Source organism: Macaca nemestrina, chromosome 1 (assembly GCF_043159975.1).
Source record: "Macaca nemestrina isolate mMacNem1 chromosome 1, mMacNem.hap1, whole genome shotgun sequence".
NCBI classification, from domain to species: Eukaryota; Metazoa; Chordata; class Mammalia; order Primates; family Cercopithecidae; genus Macaca; species Macaca nemestrina.
In genome coordinates, this window is record NC_092125.1 from 117,789,328 (window position 1) to 117,810,809 (window position 21,482).

At 44.2% G+C, this 21,482-nt stretch overlaps 1 protein-coding gene across 3 annotated transcripts in view; it reads left to right on the forward strand.

Annotated features, from left to right (window-relative positions):
* The window catches only part of LOC105479138 (nerve growth factor), a 52,243-nt gene extending 31,851 nt beyond the window's left edge, over positions 1-20,392 (forward strand). For 2 of the 3 annotated variants that reach the window (XM_011736951.3, XM_011736950.3), the window contains exons 2-3: positions 12,543-12,666; positions 19,503-20,392. In XM_011736951.3, coding sequence (XP_011735253.2) covers positions 19,515-20,240 — 726 coding nt within the window. In that variant the 5' untranslated portion in view covers positions 12,543-12,666; positions 19,503-19,514 and the 3' untranslated portion in view covers positions 20,241-20,392. Of the gene's footprint in view, positions 1-1,465; positions 12,667-19,502 lie in introns of those variants that run through there. The other variant, XM_071072489.1, reaches the window with a different exon arrangement.
* Positions 20,393-21,482: the final 1,090 nt, after the last annotated feature.

A 21,482-nucleotide genomic window follows, 5' to 3' on the forward strand; every position in this document is an offset into this window, starting at 1 on the left:
ATACCGCTGATGGTAACTCAACCTCCTCTTTTTTTGCCTTATGATTTACTTCTGTTATATGAAACACTCACTGCTGAGAGCATGAAGGCTGGACAATTGAATCCTGATTGAGCAACTCACATGAATTCTGGGAAATAAAGTCAACAATTCACAAATTGAATCCACTTCTGAATGTTCATCCACCAAGGACTCTTGACATTCGATCTCTTTGCATTTCTGCTCAATGTTTATTGCTTTCCACTCGTCCCTCAAACCAAAGTCTTTGCTTGGTAATTTCTTGTTTTAGAAAGTGACAAACAGACCAAGCAGAGAAAACACTGTATGTTTTGGACTAAAAATGAAATCATTAGGGTAAGTTTCTATTCTTGTCGACTGGAATTTTACTCTGGTTTTGATTAAGCTCAACAAAGATATTATATTTGATGCTTTCCTGTAAATGTATGAGATGGTTTGCTATTGCATGTCCATGAATGGAAATATTAACAGTCTCCACTTGGCTCCATCAGCCTCTGGCTTGGTCTTCACACCCAAAAAGCCAACCAAGAGAATCACATCCTCAGCCCAGAGTGAGTAGTTTCTGTCTTGCCTGCAGTTTTTCTTCACAGTCTCAGAATTAAGAGTAAGTCTTATCCAAAATACATAAAATTAAATGGAATAGCCACATTCTATTTCTATAAATTTCTCAGTAAGGAACAACTTCACATGTCTAAACATCTATCTTCGATTGCTACATTTCTATCAGATTAGTGAGTCCTTCCAAAATCTGTTCCTTGTTGGTTAGATTACTTCAGTGAGGAGAGAGTATGGGTTATGGGCTCCCTCAAGGGTATAAACAAAGAGAATGTCATGACAGATAAGTAGAGAAGCCAAGGTATTTTACAAACTCAAAAGTGTGTGCTAATTTTTTAAAAGCAATTAGGTATATTCAAGCATAGAAGATGCACAGAATCCCACCTATACATTATCCGTATCATGGAAGCGGAAATCGACACTCAGAACAAAATCCAGAGGACAGAACTCTTGCTCCCTTGAATTGATCAGTGTTGTGAGCAGTGCGGAGTAGGGTTAAAAAGGAGTGAACCACAGAGCAAGGGACCTGGGCTATCGTCCATCATGCCACCCACTCAACAGTGTGACCTTCTACTTCCCCACTGTATTACTGAGGTGAAGTTTCCTCATCTGTCAAATGAAGTTTGACAGAAGTTTCCTTATCTGTCAAATACTAACCTCAAAAGATTTTAATGAGTATTTTAAAAGGAAATAAATATATATAAAGTGCTTAGTATAGTGTCTGGTACATAATACATAATACATGTTATTGATTTTTAGTGGTAGTAGTTGTATTCATTTCTAACCCACAGTTTATGCTAAAGGAGTAATTAACATATTTTAACACATAATATTATATTACATTTAATTTCACACATAAAATATAGGTCATTCTATCCTTATTAATACAGCCTAAGCTGTAGGCCAAAGAAGACTCTTGGGGATTTCTATCCTATCCCTGCCTTTTCTTCCTACAAACCCAAACTCAAACTCACAATTTTGGCATACTCACCCTAGTGACCCAGCAGTCACTAGGAGCTCCCCATTCAGTCTGAACCAGTGACTGAGGAAAAAAGAAGCTGTCTAGGCCTCCTCCTCAGACAGCTGTCCTGCCACTTCTCCCGCTGCGTGGAAGGGCCAGGAGACAGCCATGCTCAGGGCCTGTCCTTTAACTCCCAGAACACCTCTCTTAGAAGTGGGAGTCGTTGCTGTCATGGAATTGGACTAACCAGAGGAGTGCCTCCTTCTGGAGGCTGAGAGGAGAGGTCAGAGAGGGTGTTCCCTTCTTTTAGAGGCCTAAGCACAAAGTCCACTTGTCTTCAGATGTGAAGAAATGGAAAAACTCAACATGGTCTGCAAAAATTGTGTACCTGCCTTTAATAGATTGCATCAGGCAAATGGAAGAGCCTTTCTCATGTTGGAGGACCAAGATACGTAATCCCTTACCTGCTTTTAAAAATATGGCCAGGCGCAGTGGCTCATGTCTATAAACCCAGCACTTTGGGAGGCTGAGGTGGGCAGATCACCTGAGGTTAGCAGTTTGAGACCAGCCTGGCCAACATGGTGAAACCTCATCTCTACTAAAAATACAAAAAAAGAAAAAGAAAAAATCAGCCAGGCATGGTGGTGTACTCCTGTAATCCCAGCTACTTGGGAGGCTGAGGCAGGAGAATTGCTTGAACCCAGGAGGCGGAGGTTGCAGTGAACCGAGATGATGCCACTGCAGTCCAGCCTGGGTGACACAGCAAAACTACATCTCGAAGAAGTAAAATATACTTGTGTGTGTATGTGCACATGTCTATATATAAATGTTCTTGTGACCATTACAGGTATTGCTCTTTTGAGATAATTCTAAGATTTATCAAGGTCTAAACTGAAAAATGTTATAACCAACATTATTGGAAATACAAAGCTGACAAAAGAAAAGAAAAATCTCAGGAGAAAGAAAGGAAAAAACAGCCCCAGAATGAGTGCTAGAAAATAGTATAATGAAATTTATGGAGAATCAGGAATATTGATTTCTAGATCTAACTCTATTCACCAGTCAGTTGGAGGTTATATGGACCTACACAATTCATTTAATTACTCTGGAAGAGACTAAATGACCTCAAGGTTCAGCTATCTTCTGCCTCTGGTGATTCTACTTATGGCCTATGAGGAGGTCTTGGAGAACACTGGTAAAACTTCCATGACTCCAAAGTTCTTCAACCCTTTAGAGGTGATGGGGATGGTGACGATGGTAGTAATATTAATGGCAGTGTTGATGGTGGGGGTGGTAATCGTGGCAAAATGTTGGAAGTGATAGTGCTGGTGGTAGCGATAGGATGTTGGTGGTGAGGAAGTGTTGGGGAAGATGGTGGTGGTGATAATGATGGAGGAGGTGATAGTCGTGATGGTGATGGAGAAAGTAGTGGTGATGATGGTGTTGGAGGAGGTGATAGTAGTGATGGTAATGGAAGAAGTGGAGGCAGTGATGGTGGTAGGGGTGGTGGTGGTTGTTGAAGATAATGCTGCCATGCTTTGTGGATCTAAATTCTATACTTGACCTATCTAAATGCTGTGATAGATTTCAGAAGTGGGCAGAGAGGGAAAGCACTTAGGTCCTGGGACTTAATGAATACAGGTGCACAAAGAGCATTGGTACTGGTCTCTGCCCATAACCATCATATGTGCCTTTTGAAGTTATTCTTCTGTTTGGGACAATGCAGGCAAAACATACATGCTCAGGCAGATACACAGTGTTCTACTGGTTGTGAAATTTTCGGTGTTTGTTTGTTGAGGTTTTTTGTTTTATTTATTAAATTTTAATTTATTTTTGCTTTTTATTCCTCCAAAGTTTGAATCCTTATTTTGAGAATACAGGAATCAGGTCTGTGGAAAGAAGGAAAAGTTGAAATAGCCAAAAAGAAAGCAGGGCTGAAAGTGCTGGACACAGATGAGGGGACACAATACAGGGAGATGACAAAGGGGAAAAGCATCCTCACACGCATGAGATCAAACTGTGGTTTAGGCAGAGCTTAAAAGTAACCACCAGTGTGCAACCACACAGGATAGGTACATGGCCCTGGGACAAAAGGTGAGAGCTGGAGCCAGTCCTGGTGGCTGCAGTGCAGAGGGAGCTGGGGCAGTCAGTCTAGCGCCTACCTTCCTGGGGACAAAAGGCGACACTCTCTAGACCAGACAAGGCAGAAAGAGTCCCTGGAGGGCCTTTGAGGTGCAGCTTCCTTTACAGACAGAGGCCTGGTGCCAGAAACTCGGCTGATTCACAAAGAAGTGAAATGCTAACAAATGGTTTTCATTATCATCATGCAGTCTCCACCCTCATTCTGTATGTGTACTGTGTTTTTTTCTTTCTTTTTTTCATCTTTTCATGGGTTGTAACTAAACAATGAGGTGATTGCCATCCCAGTGGATTGCACAACATAACCAGCGGCTGGGTTGGAGCATAGCCTTCTCCAAGGAAATTCTAGACAAGAAAAATGAACAAGCTGGAAGTAAGGAGGGTGTTTGTTTTGCACAACACCTGTGTACACTTAGGGCTCATAAAGAAGGGTCTTAGATTCTTAGTTCCTCTGAGGCCCACCTGTCAGGCCACCAATGTGGCACTCTCCTTCTTAAATAAAACACTAAATAGCCAAAGTAAAAGGGAGGCTCGCCCAGTTATCCAAGAAGGTGAATTGGGACCACTTGTTATTTCCCAGTATAACATGAAATAATGATTTACTTGGGTTGAATAAACTGGCGCAGCTGTGGGAAGAGTCTTCAATTCCGTTCAATAAACATTCATTAAGTGCCTACACTGGGACAGCCCCACAGATAGAAATACACTTAAGACCTCAAGAAGTTAATCCAGCAGATGCCTAAACTTGTCCCAAATCCCTGGATAACCAAGTATAAATGTGATCATGAGGATATCTTCCACGTTGTATTCTCCTTGTGATTCACTTTTCCTGCAAGGCAGCAATTACTTAAGAAAAGATGCTATTAACTTTACAGTGCCTGGCAAGTTTTAGTGACAGCTAAACATCGCAGCGCTCCGATGAACACAGCCATAGCTGGAGCAGCTTCCTCCCTCTGACTGCGACATGGCTGAAGAAAATGTATCATTTCAAAAACAAATGTTTCAGTTTGTTACTCAGCATCTTTGTTGGCAAATGATTGCAGATAATCGCCCCACAGCTGCAGGCTGAGCAGTCTACAATTGCTCGGTTCCACTGAGCATGTGCATGGCCAGCCATTCCAATCACAACTGGGACACAAAGTGGTGATTTCTTCCTGCCAGAGAGGGCCAGATGGGGGCATGGGATGAACAGGAGGCATCACTTTCTCTTCTGCACCCAGATCTGCCACTAACTAGCTGCCTGATTCTGGCCAAATGTCTTTAATGATATTAATAAGAGTAGCTGATATTTATGTAGCACCAACTAGGTGTCAGGCACTGGGCTAAATGCTTATTCAATTTAACCCTCTCAATAACCCAATATGGAGGGTATAATTGTTCTGATTTTTGAGAGAAGATGTTGAGGGGCAGAGAGGTTAAGTCTCTTGCTGAAGATTGAGAAGTGTGGTGATTGAGAAGGAAAACTGTCTGCTCTCATCTCTGGAATTTCTAATTACCCACAATGTTCTGGGTCTCTAGAGACAGATGCTCTCTGTGAGTCTCTCGTTAGCTCCGGAGTAAATTTCCCCAATGCAGAGTTTTTATTTTGTTCATGTTGTCATTATCAAATAAATCTTAAAAGAAGAAACACTAGAAGACTGGGAATATTCTGAAATATAATTATATGAGAAGCAAGTGACTTTAGAAAGGACAGCAGGTTTTCATCTCTCCTGACCTTTCATCCCGAGATAATGAAAGAGCTAGATGAAACTCCTTAACCTAAGTTCAAAAATCCCTGTCAAATAGCCCTTCATTAGAGGTAACCACCCTGATGGTATTCCAGCATTCCCCATAAGTCATATGTGTTACTGTATAATAGGAGCCCATATGGGACTAAGATAGTTAAAGCCATGCACAGGAAGTAGCTAAAGCCCCCTGACAAACACACACATGGAAGTAAATTCTTCATTTCCAGCTCTTATCTTCGCCTCAGGTTACCTAGGATTTGCATGTGCTGCATGCCTGGGCAAAGCTGGGCTGAGTTATCTCTTTCATGCCTTGAGTCAGATTTTCTGGATGTGAAGTCAGCAGACAAGCCAGGAAATGTCAGTGCAGAAGAGCAAGGGAGCTCAAGACACGATGGCAGCTGTCACTACAGAGTGGTGTGGAGTGGGACGGTATCTGATGTGTCCTCGGACTCAGTTTCCCTTGGGATGTGTTTGGTGCTGACTGCTTGTGATCCATGTTTTCTTGGATGCAGGTTGGTTGAGGTGCAGTGATTTTTGCAGTGAAACTGAAGTCCAGCTGCTCAAACAGAAATGGCCTCATCTAATGGACACTTTAATGAGTAAGGGTGGCATTTTACTTGAATCCTTACATTCAAGTGCCATGACTCATCCCTTATCCCTCCTTAATCCCGGACTGCCTGCCTTTTTTAAAGCACCGGAATCCCATGTGTCAGTTAAGCCAGTATAGTTCCTGGTCTTTTTCAGGGCTATGAATCTTTACCTCGTCTTAATTTCTGAAGTTACATCTGAATCGCATTATAGACTTCTGTGTTGTAACATTTCTTGACCTATTGCTTAGAAAACATACCACACACTGAGAGGAAAAGGCTAGCTCAAGAAGAGCCGAGGACATTTAATCCTATAAAGCAAGTAGAATAAAGGGCTTGGATCTGAGTTAACATTCACTGGCACCGTTTTGCTTTCCTTCGTGTGTTCAATCCTAGGTGGTCATTCAAGGTCTGCAGTAGCCTGGAGACTCCATAGGTGCTGTTATGATTATATGCGAACCTTGACTGCAACCAACCTGAGAGTCGTTGCTCCCAGTACCACTGTCTGCTATTAGTCCCAAGTATGGAAACAACGGACCAGGGAAAGGACAAAAGCATCACTGAAATGAAGTTTTTTGTGTGTGGTTTAAGGATTAGCCAGTTGGAACAAAGGAGATGTTTTCTTAGGATCTCAGAAAAGTTTGAAAAATTATTGGATTGTTTTTGGCACTCAAATATAGATTATAGATATATTACTAGTATTACTAAGCTGATGGGCTATACTACAAGGACTATTATTTAGCCATACATTCTTGCAAAAATATTCTGCCCTCAACTCTGTAACGGAAGGCTGCTGTGTGTTTAGATGTCTTATCTTCTACCACAATAATGTTGTTGTAATTACCCACACTTTGAAAACCTCCCTGGGGTGTGGGACGTTATACAGCTCATGAATTCCTCCAGTCAGGTAAACATGCGGATTGTGTTTCGCCACACACAATAGAAGGCCACTCTCATTCATAGCAAGTGCCCTTTGATTCTGAAGCTGAGGTCAGCCAACCACAACTTCTTCCTACCTATAGCTGTCTCACTCTCCGGGGAAGTGCTAGAAAGGGTTTTGTAATTTACCCACAAATTTCCCAAAGAGCCATAGGACCATTTTTCTTTCAGGAAAATGTGCCAGGGTACTTTAGAATTGTCAGCATTGAAACTTTTCATCAAAAAGAACAGCAATTTCACCGAACCTTAATGTCTTCCTAAGTCGTTGGTATTAATTTCCTATTGGATGTGCCAAAACCACTGGATAGTTAAAACGCATCAAATCATCTTAAAATGGCCAAAGTTGATTTTTCCCTCAAAAAAGAGCTCCTTCTCAGCAAACCTCATATTATATTTCATACTAGAAAAGATTTCAAATTCCTTTTCCCATTGTGGACAGACTCAGGGTAAGGACTAACAGAGGGAGGGGAGAATTGAGGGGAATGGCTACAGCCAGGAAGATCACAGCAGTCACATCAACAATTATTCTTATTTCCTCAACAACATGTCCTTAATGTAAGACATTCCTAGTGAGTTTCCCTATGCACAGAGCTCTCCTTGGTGGAAACTAGCAGCGAGGGGGCTGAAGCTGCCCTGGCATCTTTGATGCAGTGATCAATTTGGCTATTACCAAATAGTGGGTTGGACTATTATTAAGTCCAAGGACCATGTGCTGAAATTTTGAATACCAAAGATTTGGGGACACCTGGCCAAAAAGCAATGGCTAGTCCTCCCATGTGCTCCAAAGCAATGGCTAGTCCCAAGAGCAGCTTGCACTACATTAAAGATGTCAGGGCGACTGCAGCCCCCTTTCTCCTAGTTTCCGCCCAGGAGAGCTCGGTGAGTAGGGATACTCACTAGGAATGTCTTAGATGAAGGACATGTTGTTGAGGGTATAAGAATGATTGTTGGTGCGATTGCTATAGGCTGTAACTATTCCCCTTAATCCTCCCCTCTCTCTGTTAGTCCCTACTTGGAGTCTGTCCACAATGGGAAAAGGAATCTGAAATCTTTTCTAGTATGGAATACAACCATGAAGTTTGCTGACTGAGAGCTCTTTTGGGGGAAAAAAATCAACTTTGGCCATTTTGACATGATTTGATGTGCTTGGTAATGGCCTTAATAATGGTCAATAATAGGCATCACCAGAGAAGATTTTAAGTGGCATGAAAGGAGTAAAACAAACAAAAAGCTTCCAATTCACAAATGTCAGTTATATCTAGACAACTGGGCATTGGTCAGGCAGGAGAGACGGGGGCAACATTCCCCGGAGAGTTTGTCAACTATATTCTTAGACCTTCTTGTGGCTTATAATGTGACCACACATGAACTTTATGTTTTCTGAGATATATTAATTTCTTGATAATGTCTCACAATTACTAGCTTATCAAAGACAATTCCAAACTTCCCATTCATCCTATGCAGCAGGGGTTCCCAGCCCTGGCTTTATATTGGGATCACTTAGGGAGCTTTACAAATTCCCGAGGCCCAGGCAGCACTCCAGGTCAATGAAACCAGAATCTCTGAAGGTGAGACACAGGCAGCAGGAGTGCAAAAAGCTGCCCAGGAGATTCCAAACTACAGACAAAGTTGAGAACCACTGCTATAGAGGATTCAGGGACAGTAGAAACGGGGAGCCAGTGAGATAGATAGAATGTCCCACAAAATCTGAGTGTGGAAGGATTAAGGGGATGGAGATTGACAGTTATCGGGTTTCAATAGCTGCGGCTAAGGCCCATTAGTCCCTGACAAACGATCAGCAGAGGCACAGTTTCCTTAAACTATATATTGATTGGATTTTGGACAGTTTGCCATTAATCTAAGTTTCATGACTGAAATTGACCAAAATATTATCGATTAACCTCAGGGGTCTTAAGAAGAGCCCTCTCTCCCCTAGCTCTACCAGGCTTAGGGTTGGTTGGACATTGGGTTCTGAGATAAGTCCTAAGAGTATGGTCCAGAAGAGGGAAGAAGCCCACAACATACCTTTGACTGTTATATGGAAAGTTACATTCAAGCGGTGGTCTACAGAGTGGAATGGCTCTGGGTTGGTGCTTCGTCTTTGCACTGGATCCTTTACCCCATGAGGAGGAACAAGGTGGAAGCCCTAAAGCAATGGTTCTTAAACTTATGTGACTATCAGAATCACCTGCAGGGTTGGTTAAACCACAGATTGCTGTGTTTCATTCCCAGAGTTTCTGATTCCGTAGGTTTGTGGTAAAACCCAAGAATTCGCATTTCTAACGTGTTCTAAGATATTACTACAATACTGCTATGGAACCACACTTTGAGAACCACTGCTTCAAAGCATAAAACCCAGGACAGGACAAGCTCTAGAAGAGGTACACCAGACTTTATTAGGATTCCTTTGTGCCCTGTAAGAAGGAATAGAATATGATCCTGAAATGAGCTGAGATTTATTTCCATGCATTTATCAAAAGTGTGAGAGCTGATTTCTGTTTAAGTGATTACTCTATGAAAACAGACAGGGTTTTAAAAATAGATATGCATTTGGGTTGTTTGTCCCAATGCCTTGCATTAGAAATTTGTAATATTTAAATTGGATTTAATTTTAGAGCCTCAACCTTCATTAGCATGAGACTAAAAACAATGACAACAATATCTACAAAAATATTTTAGAGTTTCATTATTGTGGACAGAGAATTTCTCTCTGCAGTAATAAACTGCTTATATCAACACAGAATAAGACAAGGCCAAAGGCATAGGAAATGCTGGACACAATTCCAAATATAGCAATCAGATATCCAGATGAGATTGGCAGGAGACCCTGACCCTGGCATGCACCAAGGTGACTTGGTCCAGAAATTGCAGATACAGGGCCAGGGAATCTATTGTGGTTGGCTTACAGTAGATACCCTAAGAATGCAGATCTTCCTAGGAATTGTGGAATTTTTTATTTAAACCAAACGTCCCTCTTCTTCTAGTCATCCAGATTGGAGGCCATCCTAGCTTGTAGTAGAATATCCAGAATATTTCCAGAGAAAGTCACTATTCCTTCTCTGGTTGCTCTACTGATTAAAAGCGGAGGCTTTTTGTGTCCGATAGGAAGAAGTTCAGTAGGCAGGCCCCAGAAGGGTACTGCAAGTCTCTTAGCACCTTCTGATGTGTAAGGCCCATTCTATACTCCTCTCCTCTCCCCTACTCTTGCAATGCCATGGTGGACCTCCACCCAGTTCTTGAACTCTGGGACCTTTCCTTCCCTTCTTCCCTAATGAGCTCTTATTCATCCTTAAGAACCCTGCTCAGATGTTATCTCCTCTATGAATATGTCTCTAACCAGTCTGGCCAGATAAAACCAATTTCTCCTTCCACTATGTTTCCATATCATGTCACATATACATCATACTTAACTCACTGTACTTTAAATGTTTGTTTATATGTGTGCCTTTTCCTATCTCTAGATTACTTGCTCTAGGAAGTTAAGTATTATGTCTTATTCTTCTTTGTATCCCTAGCACCTGACACCTAACACAGTGGCCAGCACAGGACCTGCAAGTTTAAGTGTTTAATCAATGAAATAAATGAATCCCAATTTTGGGGTGAGAGAAAGCACTACTTAAGCATCTAGTAGCAATGCAGCCTGGAAAACATTCAAAGTCATGGAATCTCAGATGATCAGAGCCAAAGGGGACCTTAGCTCTTATCTGTGCCAGCTTCTCATCCTATAGAGGAGAAAGCTCAGAGTGAACTGAATCAGAATGCAGGTGTATGGGTTCCAGCCTGCAACCTTTCAGGTTTAGCCAAACACCCAGATGAAGGGTTTATGGACTAGATGAAACCGTCTTCCCATGACTAATGGGACCAGATAATGTCCACCTCTTACCCTGGGGACATGCCATTCTCCCTCTCCCATGCTAGGTCCAACTCTGGGAGAGCATGAAAATGTTCTTTGTCACAGAATGTAACCTTTTAAAGAGTGTCTGAGTACGCATTTTCATCACTAGCCTTCAACCCCAATTGAGTATTGAAAGATTTTTCTGGTTCTTTCTGGGGTAAGAAGACTATTTTGAGCAGGATGGGAAAGGAAGAAGAATGGAGACATCCCAGGGCTTAATTTCATGATTTCTAGTGGCTTGAAGACCACTTCAGAGGCCCTTGCTACCTCCCCTGTTCTCCAGCTCCTCTTCGTGGTTGGAGTTTGGGGAGCCGTGGTGGCTTCTCTGACATTCGCTTTCATAGCACAAGCTGAGACGGAGTTGGATGAAGGTATGTGGTGGGGATCCACGCTGGACAAAGATACCACAGGGAGGGGAGTTTTTTGGAGTTGAAAAGAGAATATGGACAGGAAGGTTAAGATGTCATTCTAGAACTTTATTGGGAGGGCTTCTCCACCCTACAACAAATTCTGTCATAGACATTCATTCATTTACCCATAAATATCACCCTCCTGTTCAAAGCCCTCTACTCCCTTCCTAATGTCCTGAGGATAAAACCATAACTCCGTGCTGTGTCTCTGTAGACCTGGCTCTTTCTGGCTCTCCAGCTCGTTTTCTAGGTCTCATTCCTTCATGCTCAGAACCTTTGTCTTGTTTCTATCTCAGGGCCTTTGCACTTGTTCCTGCTGCCTGGAATGTTCTCTCCCTCATTCCTTCTCGTCCTCCAGGTCTCAGCTTGAAGGCCATCTCCTCAGAGGACTCCTCGCTGAAGGTCCCGTCTACAGTGGCCCCTCGATACCTCCTGCAGTTTCCCTCTATCATCAGACCCTGTAATTGCCTTCATGGCATATAACGAATCTGGAGATATCTTGCTTATTTACACAAGACTGTAAGCCCCCTGAGAGCAGAGGCCTTGTTTGTCTTATTTACTGCTGCTCGACACCAAAAACAGTGCTTGGTACATAGTCGGTGCCCAGAAAATATTGTGAATGAATGAAGCGCCTACATAGATTAGGTAATAGAGGGGACAGGAGAATAGAAAGCTTACATTGTTTTTAGAAACTACAGCCTAAAATTGATTTTTTAAAATTGTATCAGCTCCATAGCTTCCAATTCTAAAACCTGCTTTTCATTGTGGTACTCTGAGATTCCTGCCTGATTCTGTGAGAGCTCCATGCTCTCTCTCAAATGGTCAGTCTGTCTTATTCGTCACCATTACTCATCTGCATTTTTATCAAAGCACCAACTTGCCCTGGATTGTCAGAGATTTTGCATCTGTATAATGTATTTTAGGCTGGTTCAGAGTTGGATCTACTACGTCTGCATGTGTCAGGTACTGAACAATTTCCATTTTGATTCCAGATTAGGGATCTGCTGGGGCAAGACTTTGGCATGTGTCTAGAAACACCTGCACTAGGTGCAAGATCAGCCATGGATGGTGTCCAGGCTGAAACGAAAAGGTATGGCGCAAGAGTGAGAGGCAAGTGCCACTACAGGACCATGAGAGGCCAGGCCCCGGTAAATTTTGGTAGCCAAATTCTAGCTCCTTCCTGGGCCCTGATGCTGGTAAAATCCCAGAACTCAAGGAAATGGAATTTGTCCTATTGGCACATGCCTCCCCACTGTGTAGGGCACAGGGAATGTGGTGAGGTACCAGTCTAATGCCAGCTCTCCCCCTCCACAGAGTTTTGGTCAGTGGTCGTGCAGTCCAAGGGGCTGGATGGCATGCTGGACCCAAGCTCAGCTCAGCGTCCGGACCCAATAACAGTTTTACCAAGGGAGCAGCTTTCTATCCTGGCCACACTGAGGTAAGTGCCTAAGGGGCCTTGGCCTTGCCAAGGTCCTGCCTCTGCAGCTGCCAGAAGCACGGGTCCCAAGTGACAGAACCTGAGAGGGCAAGTCAGATTGAACTGCTGAGCAGCAAGGGCCTGGAGAAGCTCTCAGTGATGCAGCAAACGCAGCCTGCCTAGCCCAGGAGAGGAAATCTTTTGTGCCCTCAGGTTGGCCCCATGGCCCCCAGGGACATATCAGGAGTCTGAGCTGCATCAAGGGTCTAAAGTCACCAAACACAGGACCTCGAATAGCCAGTGTCAATCAGACCCTCCACACAACTCTCTGGTCCGACTGAGCAGGGAGCTTGTGAAATGGAAGGTTCACAGCCACTCTTTGTGCCCTTGGCTAGTGGAGTGGAGGGGTGTGGAAGAGTTCCAGATCTGTACACAGGAGGTCTGGCTCTGAGTTCCATTTCTGTTTGGCGTGTACCTGTGATGCAATTACTTAATCTTACTACATCTCTGGCTTCTCATTGTTAAAACAGGAATGATATGGCCAACCTCCCAGGTTTGTGTAATGGTTAATTAGAAAATTATACCCAATAAATAATAATTATTACTATCTCAGCTCATTCATGTCAAGGTATGTCTCTAAGAATTCAGATCAGTTGATTTGGTTCCCATTCATGTATCCAGCACACCTGCCCTCCAAGAACCCAGTGACCCCACAGGTGCCGGTACCTGCTAGTGCTTTCTGGTTGCATATTTCTATCATGGGCATTTTAAGAGCTTTTGGATAAAGTCTATATGGTGCCCAGAAATCCAACAAAGCAGATATGAAACAATTCAATATCTAAATATTCCCTAATATCTGGATTTGTGGCATCAGGAAGGTAAAACTTATAATCTGTTGGAATTTTGAAATGGAATTTTCATTTCGATGTTGGGGGATGAGTAAACTCACCCCAGCACCTATCAGTTACAGTGTGCATATGGCTTCAGGCCTCTCTCCTCTAAAAGATAGCAAGGCTGAGCTCAAGTCAGGTGTCCACAGACTGGCCCTGCCACTCACTGGCTGCAAAAGCCCAAGTCACTTAGCCTCTCCAAGGCTCATTTTCGTCTTCTACAAAGTTAAAGAATTAGGCTAGACTTGTGGCTCTCAAAATGTGGTCCCCAGACCAACTGCATCAGCATCATCTGGAAACTTATTAGAAATGTAGATTCTTAGTGTCCTCCTACCAGAGCTATAGAATCGAGCGTTCTGGAGATGGGGCACAGCAGTCTGTAGTGTAACAAACGCTGCAGGTGATTCTGATGCCCTGAAGTTTGAGAGCCTCTGGACTTGAATCTCTGATGTACCTTCCAAGCCATGCCTCCTCCCAATAAATCCTGTCTGGGAGATACTAACGGAGGCTCTGGATTTTACTCTGTCGATGCCTCTCTCTGTTCAGCCCAGCCCAGGACACCTCTGAAGTACCTTGCTGGGGAAATGAGAAGTCACAGAATTCCTCTCACCCCGACCCCCAAGAGCATTCAAGCCTTTACAACTGAAGACAGCAGCCAGTTAACATTTAGAGTGAAGGTCAAGCGTAAAACAAGAAACGACCCTTGACCCACTCTCGGAATGTGGCGAATGAGATGGAGGAGGAGGAGGCTGGATTTCCTTGGCCACAAGAATTTCATCTCTCGCCAACTGTTAGTGACCCGGGTTCACGTATACCATCTCTAGCCCGAGAATCGCTCGCAGCTCTTGGCATGGCTCTCTCCAAGGCAGGAATTCTCTCACTCCCTTCTACAACACATCTCCCCAGGCACGGTTGCCAAGCCTCCCAGTGCCGTCAGCCCTCCTAACCACAAATATTTGGGCCAGTTGCTTAGCTCTGTCCAGCAGCTTCATCACCCATTTAGGTGAGGCCAGAATCTTTGAAGATCATTCACCTAGTGCAAGAAATGTATCCTATTACTGGAGTGTGTGAACCACTGGAAATCCACAGAATGTACCGCTGGTTCAGAAGAGGGCAAGAGAGCGGGGCACCCCATCAGTGGCTGGTTGTAAAGGCATCCCGATGGGCCACCCCACTCTTAGTCATGGATCTTCCATTCTAGGTAGGAGGAAGACAATTAAAGACCATTCTTACATTAAATAGAACATGTTCATTCATGTGAGCCCCTAATTGCATTCTCCCCATCTGATCATTCAGCTTGCAGAGCTCTGCTTAGTAAAGCCACACAGAAGGCTGTCATCTGTTCAGGAGAAAGGCTTCAAAGGGTGTTTTAAAAAATAAATAAATAAAACTTCTCCTCTGGTTCACATCAAAAATAAAAAGAATGTTCTTTTCTAAACGGTGCATTATATCACTAGAATAGAGAATGCACTCAATTTTTCTTTTATCTACTGATCATTTTTTAAAAGAGAGTTTTTGTTTAAAAACTTAAAAGTTTATCGGAACACACTCTCATGAGTGAATTAAATATATATATTTTTAAAACTTTAAACCTAAAATCTAAATGAGAGATATATTTGAGACATATTCAAGTCTTAATGAAACAATCTGCCTGTGATACAAATCTCCATTGTGATTAAATGTGATACCATTTGGTATCTTGACTGTGAGTGGAAAGGTAGTGTTAGAGTTTAGGAACTTTGTGAAGTCAGTTCAGTCAAACCAGCAGATGCAAGGCAGAGTAGAAAACTTCGTAAGTGCCTAAAATGAAAGAATATACTAGTTGGAAGATACCTTAAACATCATCACACAGATGGAGAATTAAGGAACACTGGAGGCAGGAGACTTGTCTAGGTACTCACAGGTTCTTAGAGGTGGAGTTACCTGGGAGTTCTAGGTCACCTGGAGGCAACAAAGATGAGTAGGACACTTTGCTGCCTACAGGGAGTTTGTCCTCTAGAAGGGAGGATAAGAGAATACAACTGCCCTAAGAGAATATAAAGGGAAGGCTTTAAGAGATAGAGAAGGAGCCAGGCATGGTGGCTCACGCCAGTAATCCCGACCCTTTGGGAGGCCGAGGGGGGCAGATCACGAGGTCAGAGATCAAGACTATCCTGGCCAACATGGTGAAACCCCGCCTCTACAAAAAAATACAAAAATTAGCCAGGTGTGGCGGCGTGTGCCTGTAGTCCCAGCTACTCAGGAGGCTGAGGCAGGAGACTTGTTTGAACCTGGGAGGCGGAGGCTGCAGCTAGCCGAGATCGAACCAGTGCACTTCAGCCTGGGCAACAGAGTGAGACTCCATCTCAAAAACAAAACAAAACAAAACAAAAAAGAGACAGAGAGAGAGAGAGAGAAGGTAGTTTGTCTTGGAATTAGAAAAAACTCCCCAGGGGAGGCAGCATTGAAGTTGTTGAAGGACAACAGGAGGATTCCACCAGCAGAGGTGGAGAGCAGAAAAGGCCCTAGGAGGGTAGGGGAGCATACCTGGAAGGGAAGAGTCTGAAAAAGGGCAGTGGTGGGGAAACCCAAGCAGGAACTGCCCCCAGGAGTTTTGTGCGCCCGGAATGCAAACTATGTGAGGGGAGTAGAAGGAGGCAGGATCCCATTGCCAGGCAGAGCAGTCCCTACTGACTTATAGACAAGGGACTTGGCACCAGTTCCTTTGAGCAGGGTGATATGAATCAGAGCAGATTTTAAGAAGCTAAATGGGGCAGCCAGGGATAGAAGGCATTGGAAGAAGAGAGATGAGGGTACAGGACGTCAGGTGGGGAACTGTTCCCATGACCTGAACTAGGGGCCCAGAGATGAGAATGGAAGGGAAAATACAGTTTCGAGAGAATGCTACCAAAACAAAACCAAAAAGGCTGGATGGAGGTCAGGGATGAAAAAGCAGAGGGATAAGCAGAGGTATAGAGCTAATGGATGAATGAATGATGGTTCCAGTAACAGAAAAAGGAAACTGTGAAGAAGCCTGTTTAGGGAGATGAGGAGAGAGGATCAAAAGAGATGGTAGCTGTGAAACTAATAATCAAATGATCCAAAATGGGTCTGTTGCTGTTGTATGCAGAGAAGGAAGATGGGGAGAAGATGGTCCTAATTAGGATTATGAGTATGGAGATTTTCATTTTAGATGTCTTGCATTTAAAATGCCAGTATCTATGGAGAATTGCCTTCAAGAAGCTGGAAGGCAGAACTAGCTTCAAAAGACTAGTTGATTAGAGATCCAGGTATGGGAGTCGATTGCACAGAAATTTCAATGGGCTCCTTAGGAGAGGATGAGCCCACCAAAGGGGAGACCATGAATGAAGTGGGAACTTCGGGTAATGGGGAATAGGGAGAAGTATGTCCCTTATGTCCATCGAAACCTTTTTATTTAGTTATTTTCATTTTCCCCTCAAAATTCTAACAAGTGTTACTAATTTGGATATAAGGGGATGAATTTCAGTTTTCTTTCTTCTCCTTTAATCTATCTAATAAGAGATATTATGTACCGAGAAGAACAAAGAAATGAAACATGAAAAGGAGCAAAAGTAAAGGGTTTAGATTTGCTGCCAACTGAATATTCAGTCCTCTAAGAGTTGTCCAGACATTTATCTGCAAGACCATTAGCCAACAGATCTGGTAATGGTCAAAACCCCAGATATGCCATTGCCTCCTTTGCATGGTCAGCTGGAGAATTGGAGCAAACAGAAGCATTCTTCAAAGAAACCAAAGAGAAAAGAATTTGGTGATTTCCTTCTTGATATCTCACCAAAGAGCTGTCTATTTCCAGCTGAATAAAAGCACAGTATGGAGGAGAAGAATGCGTTGCCTTAAAACAGATTAGAAAAGCAGTGTGTAGCCATATGCACAAAGGCCAAAAGAAACCACGCACTGTGATGGAAAGAAGGCAGATGGTGAGCTTCTCTTGCCACTCCCATTCATTCTTTCATTCATTCTCCTTAATTTTTGAGTACCTACTACATGCCAGACACGGCAACTGGCCCTGGAAATATTGAAATGCAAAATGTGCAGCTTCCAAAGCACTCTCAGGGAGACAGACAAGTCAATGATTATCCACAACCCTAGGAGAGGTGATAGGGTTATGCACAAACTGTTGTGGAATACAAGGGATGGAGTGCCCAGATACACAAGTGGATGAGACACAGCTCCACCCTCCAGTACCTCACAGTCACGGTGAGACAATAAAAATGGCTTTGAAGGAGGTCTGAGAGAGGTAAACCCAGCAGTAGAAAACACAAAAGACAAAGTCCTTGACACAAGAAGACGGAAATAACTCATAATTTACACAAATTTTGTGAGAACCTACTTCATCCTAACAATGACTCTGGGAAATAGTGTTTCTTGCCCACCTCCGATCAATGAGAACACTAAGGCTCTGGGAAATTAAATGGGTTTCTTCTGCTAACAAGTAGTGGAGTAGGAATCCGAACAAGGTTTTCTAACCCCCAGACCCAATGCAGAATTCTTGTCATTGCACTGATTTAGTAGAAGAGAACACACCACACACACACACACACACACACACATGCACACACACATATGCACATACAATTATGCTATTCTGAAGTGCAGAATGGAAAGATATCATTTTTGGTTAGAGTGGTCTGAAAAGGCTTCGAGGACTAGGTGGTATCTGTGTGGAAAGGAAGTAGAATGATCCATGAGAGTGGGAAGGAGAGATGGGAGAAAGGATAGAATTGGAAGTTTGCAGAACACTCTTACAGGAGATATTTCTAATCCAACCAAGAAGATCTATGGAAGCTTTACAGAGGAGCTGATGTTTGCTACACATCTACAAGTATGCACAGGAGAGCCACAGAGGCCAGTGAGAGGCCCTCTAGGAGAACTAATTCTACAACTACTTGACCAAGTGGGGGGATTATTTGTGGGGTAACTGCAGTGCAGTACAGAGTCCTCTTGGGGACAGATAGATCCATACCATTTGATCTATAGTCACATAAGAACAAATAATAAAAAGAAAAGACATGTTTAAGAGTGAAAGAGAAAGGCAGGGAGAAAAGAAGGAAGGGTGGATGGAAGGACAGACTGGCTTAGTAAGGGGTCGACTTTGGATTCTATTTCTGGTTCAGTTTTCATTTATGACTTCAATGCTTTAGTGTTAGTTCATTTTCTGTGAATCAGTTTCCTTATATGTGAAATAAATATGATAAATCCTAATCGAACTCACAGACTCATGAGAAGATAGAAGTGAAAACATTTTAAAAACATTACACAAAGAGGAACTATTATGTGGTCCACAGTTATATATGTGGGGTAGTGTCTGAAGAGGTGCCTGGACTAAGTTGGTCCCAGAGCCACAAGGTTTTTGCCAAACATGATGCTTTGTGAATTCATAACAAGGGCTCCGAGTCACCAGATCTTAGAGCTGACCCAGTGCACTGTCTGAAAGGGGGTACCCAGTGCTGAGGCTTCAAGACATGTCCCCAGCAGATCTCCCCAGTGCCTTCCCAGAGGATTCAGAACTGCTGAGCAGGACAGCACCATCACATCAAGGCACAAGTGCCAGGGAGAGGTGTCAAACTCTCCCCACCGGCCTCCCTGGTACACACATGGACACTTACCACCTCCCTCAGCCTCCTTAAGTGTCAGAGAACTCAAAGGATTCTGTTGGATATTTCCAAGCTCATACTGAACTACTGGGCAAAATTCCAGGGGCTCTGTCCCTTCCTGGAGAAGCCTGGATGGGGAGACCACACATCCATACTGCCTGAGTCAGCCCGGCTTATGCCTGTTGTCCCGGTGTAACCATTGCTAGCACACCCTTTCCCTCTCAGAAATGCCCCAGTTTGAATGAAATCTCTTTGTGATCCCCGTGGGAGGTCAACTCTGAGGGACCCAGAAACTGCCTTTTGACTGCATTTAGTACTCCATGGAGTCACCCTCATTTCTTTTTCTTTCCAGGTGCATAGCGTAATGTCCATGTTGTTCTACACTCTGATCACAGCTTTTCTGATCGGCATACAGGCAGAACCACACTCAGAGAGCAATGTCCCTGCAGGACACACCATCCCCCAAGCCCACTGGACTAAACTTCAGCATTCCCTTGACACGGCCCTTCGCAGAGTCCGCAGCACCCCGGCAGTGGCGATAGCTGCACGAGTGGCAGGGCAGACCCGCAACATTACTGTGGACCCCAGGCTGTTTAAAAAGCGGCGACTCCGTTCACCCCGTGTGCTGTTTAGCACTCAGCCCCCACCTGAAGCTGCAGACACTCAGGATCTGGACTTTGAGGTCGGTGGTGCTGCCCCCTTCAACAGGACTCACAGGAGCAAGCGGTCATCGTCCCACCCCATCTTCCACAGGGGCGAGTTCTCGGTGTGTGACAGTGTCAGCGTGTGGGTTGGGGATAAGACCACCGCCACAGACATCAAGGGCAAGGAGGTGATGGTGTTGGGAGAGGTGAACATTAACAACAGTGTATTCAAACAGTACTTTTTTGAGACCAAGTGCCGGGACCCAAATCCCGTTGACAGCGGGTGCCGGGGCATTGACTCAAAGCATTGGAACTCATATTGTACCACGACTCACACCTTTGTCAAGGCGCTGACCATGGATGGCAAGCAGGCTGCCTGGCGATTTATCCGGATCGACACGGCCTGTGTGTGTGTGCTCAGCAGGAAGGCTGTGAGAAGAGCCTGACCTGCCGACATGCTCCCTCCCCTGCCCCTTCCACACTCTCCTGGGCCCCTCCCTACCTCAACCTGTAAATTATTTTAAATTATAAGGACTGCATGGTAATTTATAGTTTATACAGTTTTAAAGAATCATTATTTATTAAATTTTTGGAAGCATCCTGTGTGCTGACACTGGTTATTTTTCCCAGTAAAATCATCTGCAAGTCTCAGGAAGATGCAGGGGGGAATTGTCTGAATTGTCCAAAGTACTCCCTGGCTCCTTCTAAGGCCCACCTGTAACCCTTACCCCACCCCCAGCCAGTGCTGCAACTTCAGGAAAGGCTAACTGGTTTCAGATATTAGAATAAGTCAGGCACGATTAGCAAAGGAAGACTGCTGGATTGCAATTTTGTTCTACATTCCAGAGCCAAAGCTACCTAATCATTGGATTACCTGCCCACCGCCTGGAAGCATGGGCTCTGGTCTCCTCCCTTGGGGAAGTTAGTGGAGCCTCATCAGGAGGCAGATCACCACTGGGCACGGGGCTGCCCTGGCCTCAGAGGCACAGTCTCAGTTCTGGGGGCACTCGATAGATAGGACGAGGCTTGCACCAAAGATCTGTGCGCTGCTCATTTGTAGGGGAAGATGTGCCGTCTGGAAGAGTTGTAACAGAGTAATCTCATGAGGCCTGTCAAAGTAGATCTGGTTTCATGTTCAGCTGGCCTTAGTACTCATGGCCACTCCTCGGTTTATCCCTCAGCAGCCTCCTGCAGAAAGACTTCATTACCCCAAGAAAACATTAGTGCCTCTGACACTCTTACAACCTACTAACAGCCACAGTAGCAACTTCCAGGGGCCCCAACATTGGCCCACAGCCAAGGAAGCCAGAGATGGGAAAGAACTTCTGAAAACTTCTTTATTCTTAATTGGATGATTTCCATAAGTGACCAAAGGTGACTGGGGCCGTGAGACCTGCAGAGAAGTGGGCGGGGCAGAAAGACTAAGTAAATGGAGTGAGAACCAAATAAACCGGGAGATGTGGAAGACAGGTGGGCCGGCAGGGAACAACGGCTTTCTGCTTCTCCCCAACAGGGGAAATGAAACAAGCAGGACAAAGAGAAGGCCAGAGAGGGGTGTGAGGAAGGGGAGGGGAGGACAGAGCAGCAGGAGGAGGAAGGTGTGATCTCTCATCTTTACCAGCACTCTCCAGCCTCCAGGAAAGTTAGCAACCTGGGTGGTTCTCGTGGGGCTTTGTGAATGTGTTCAT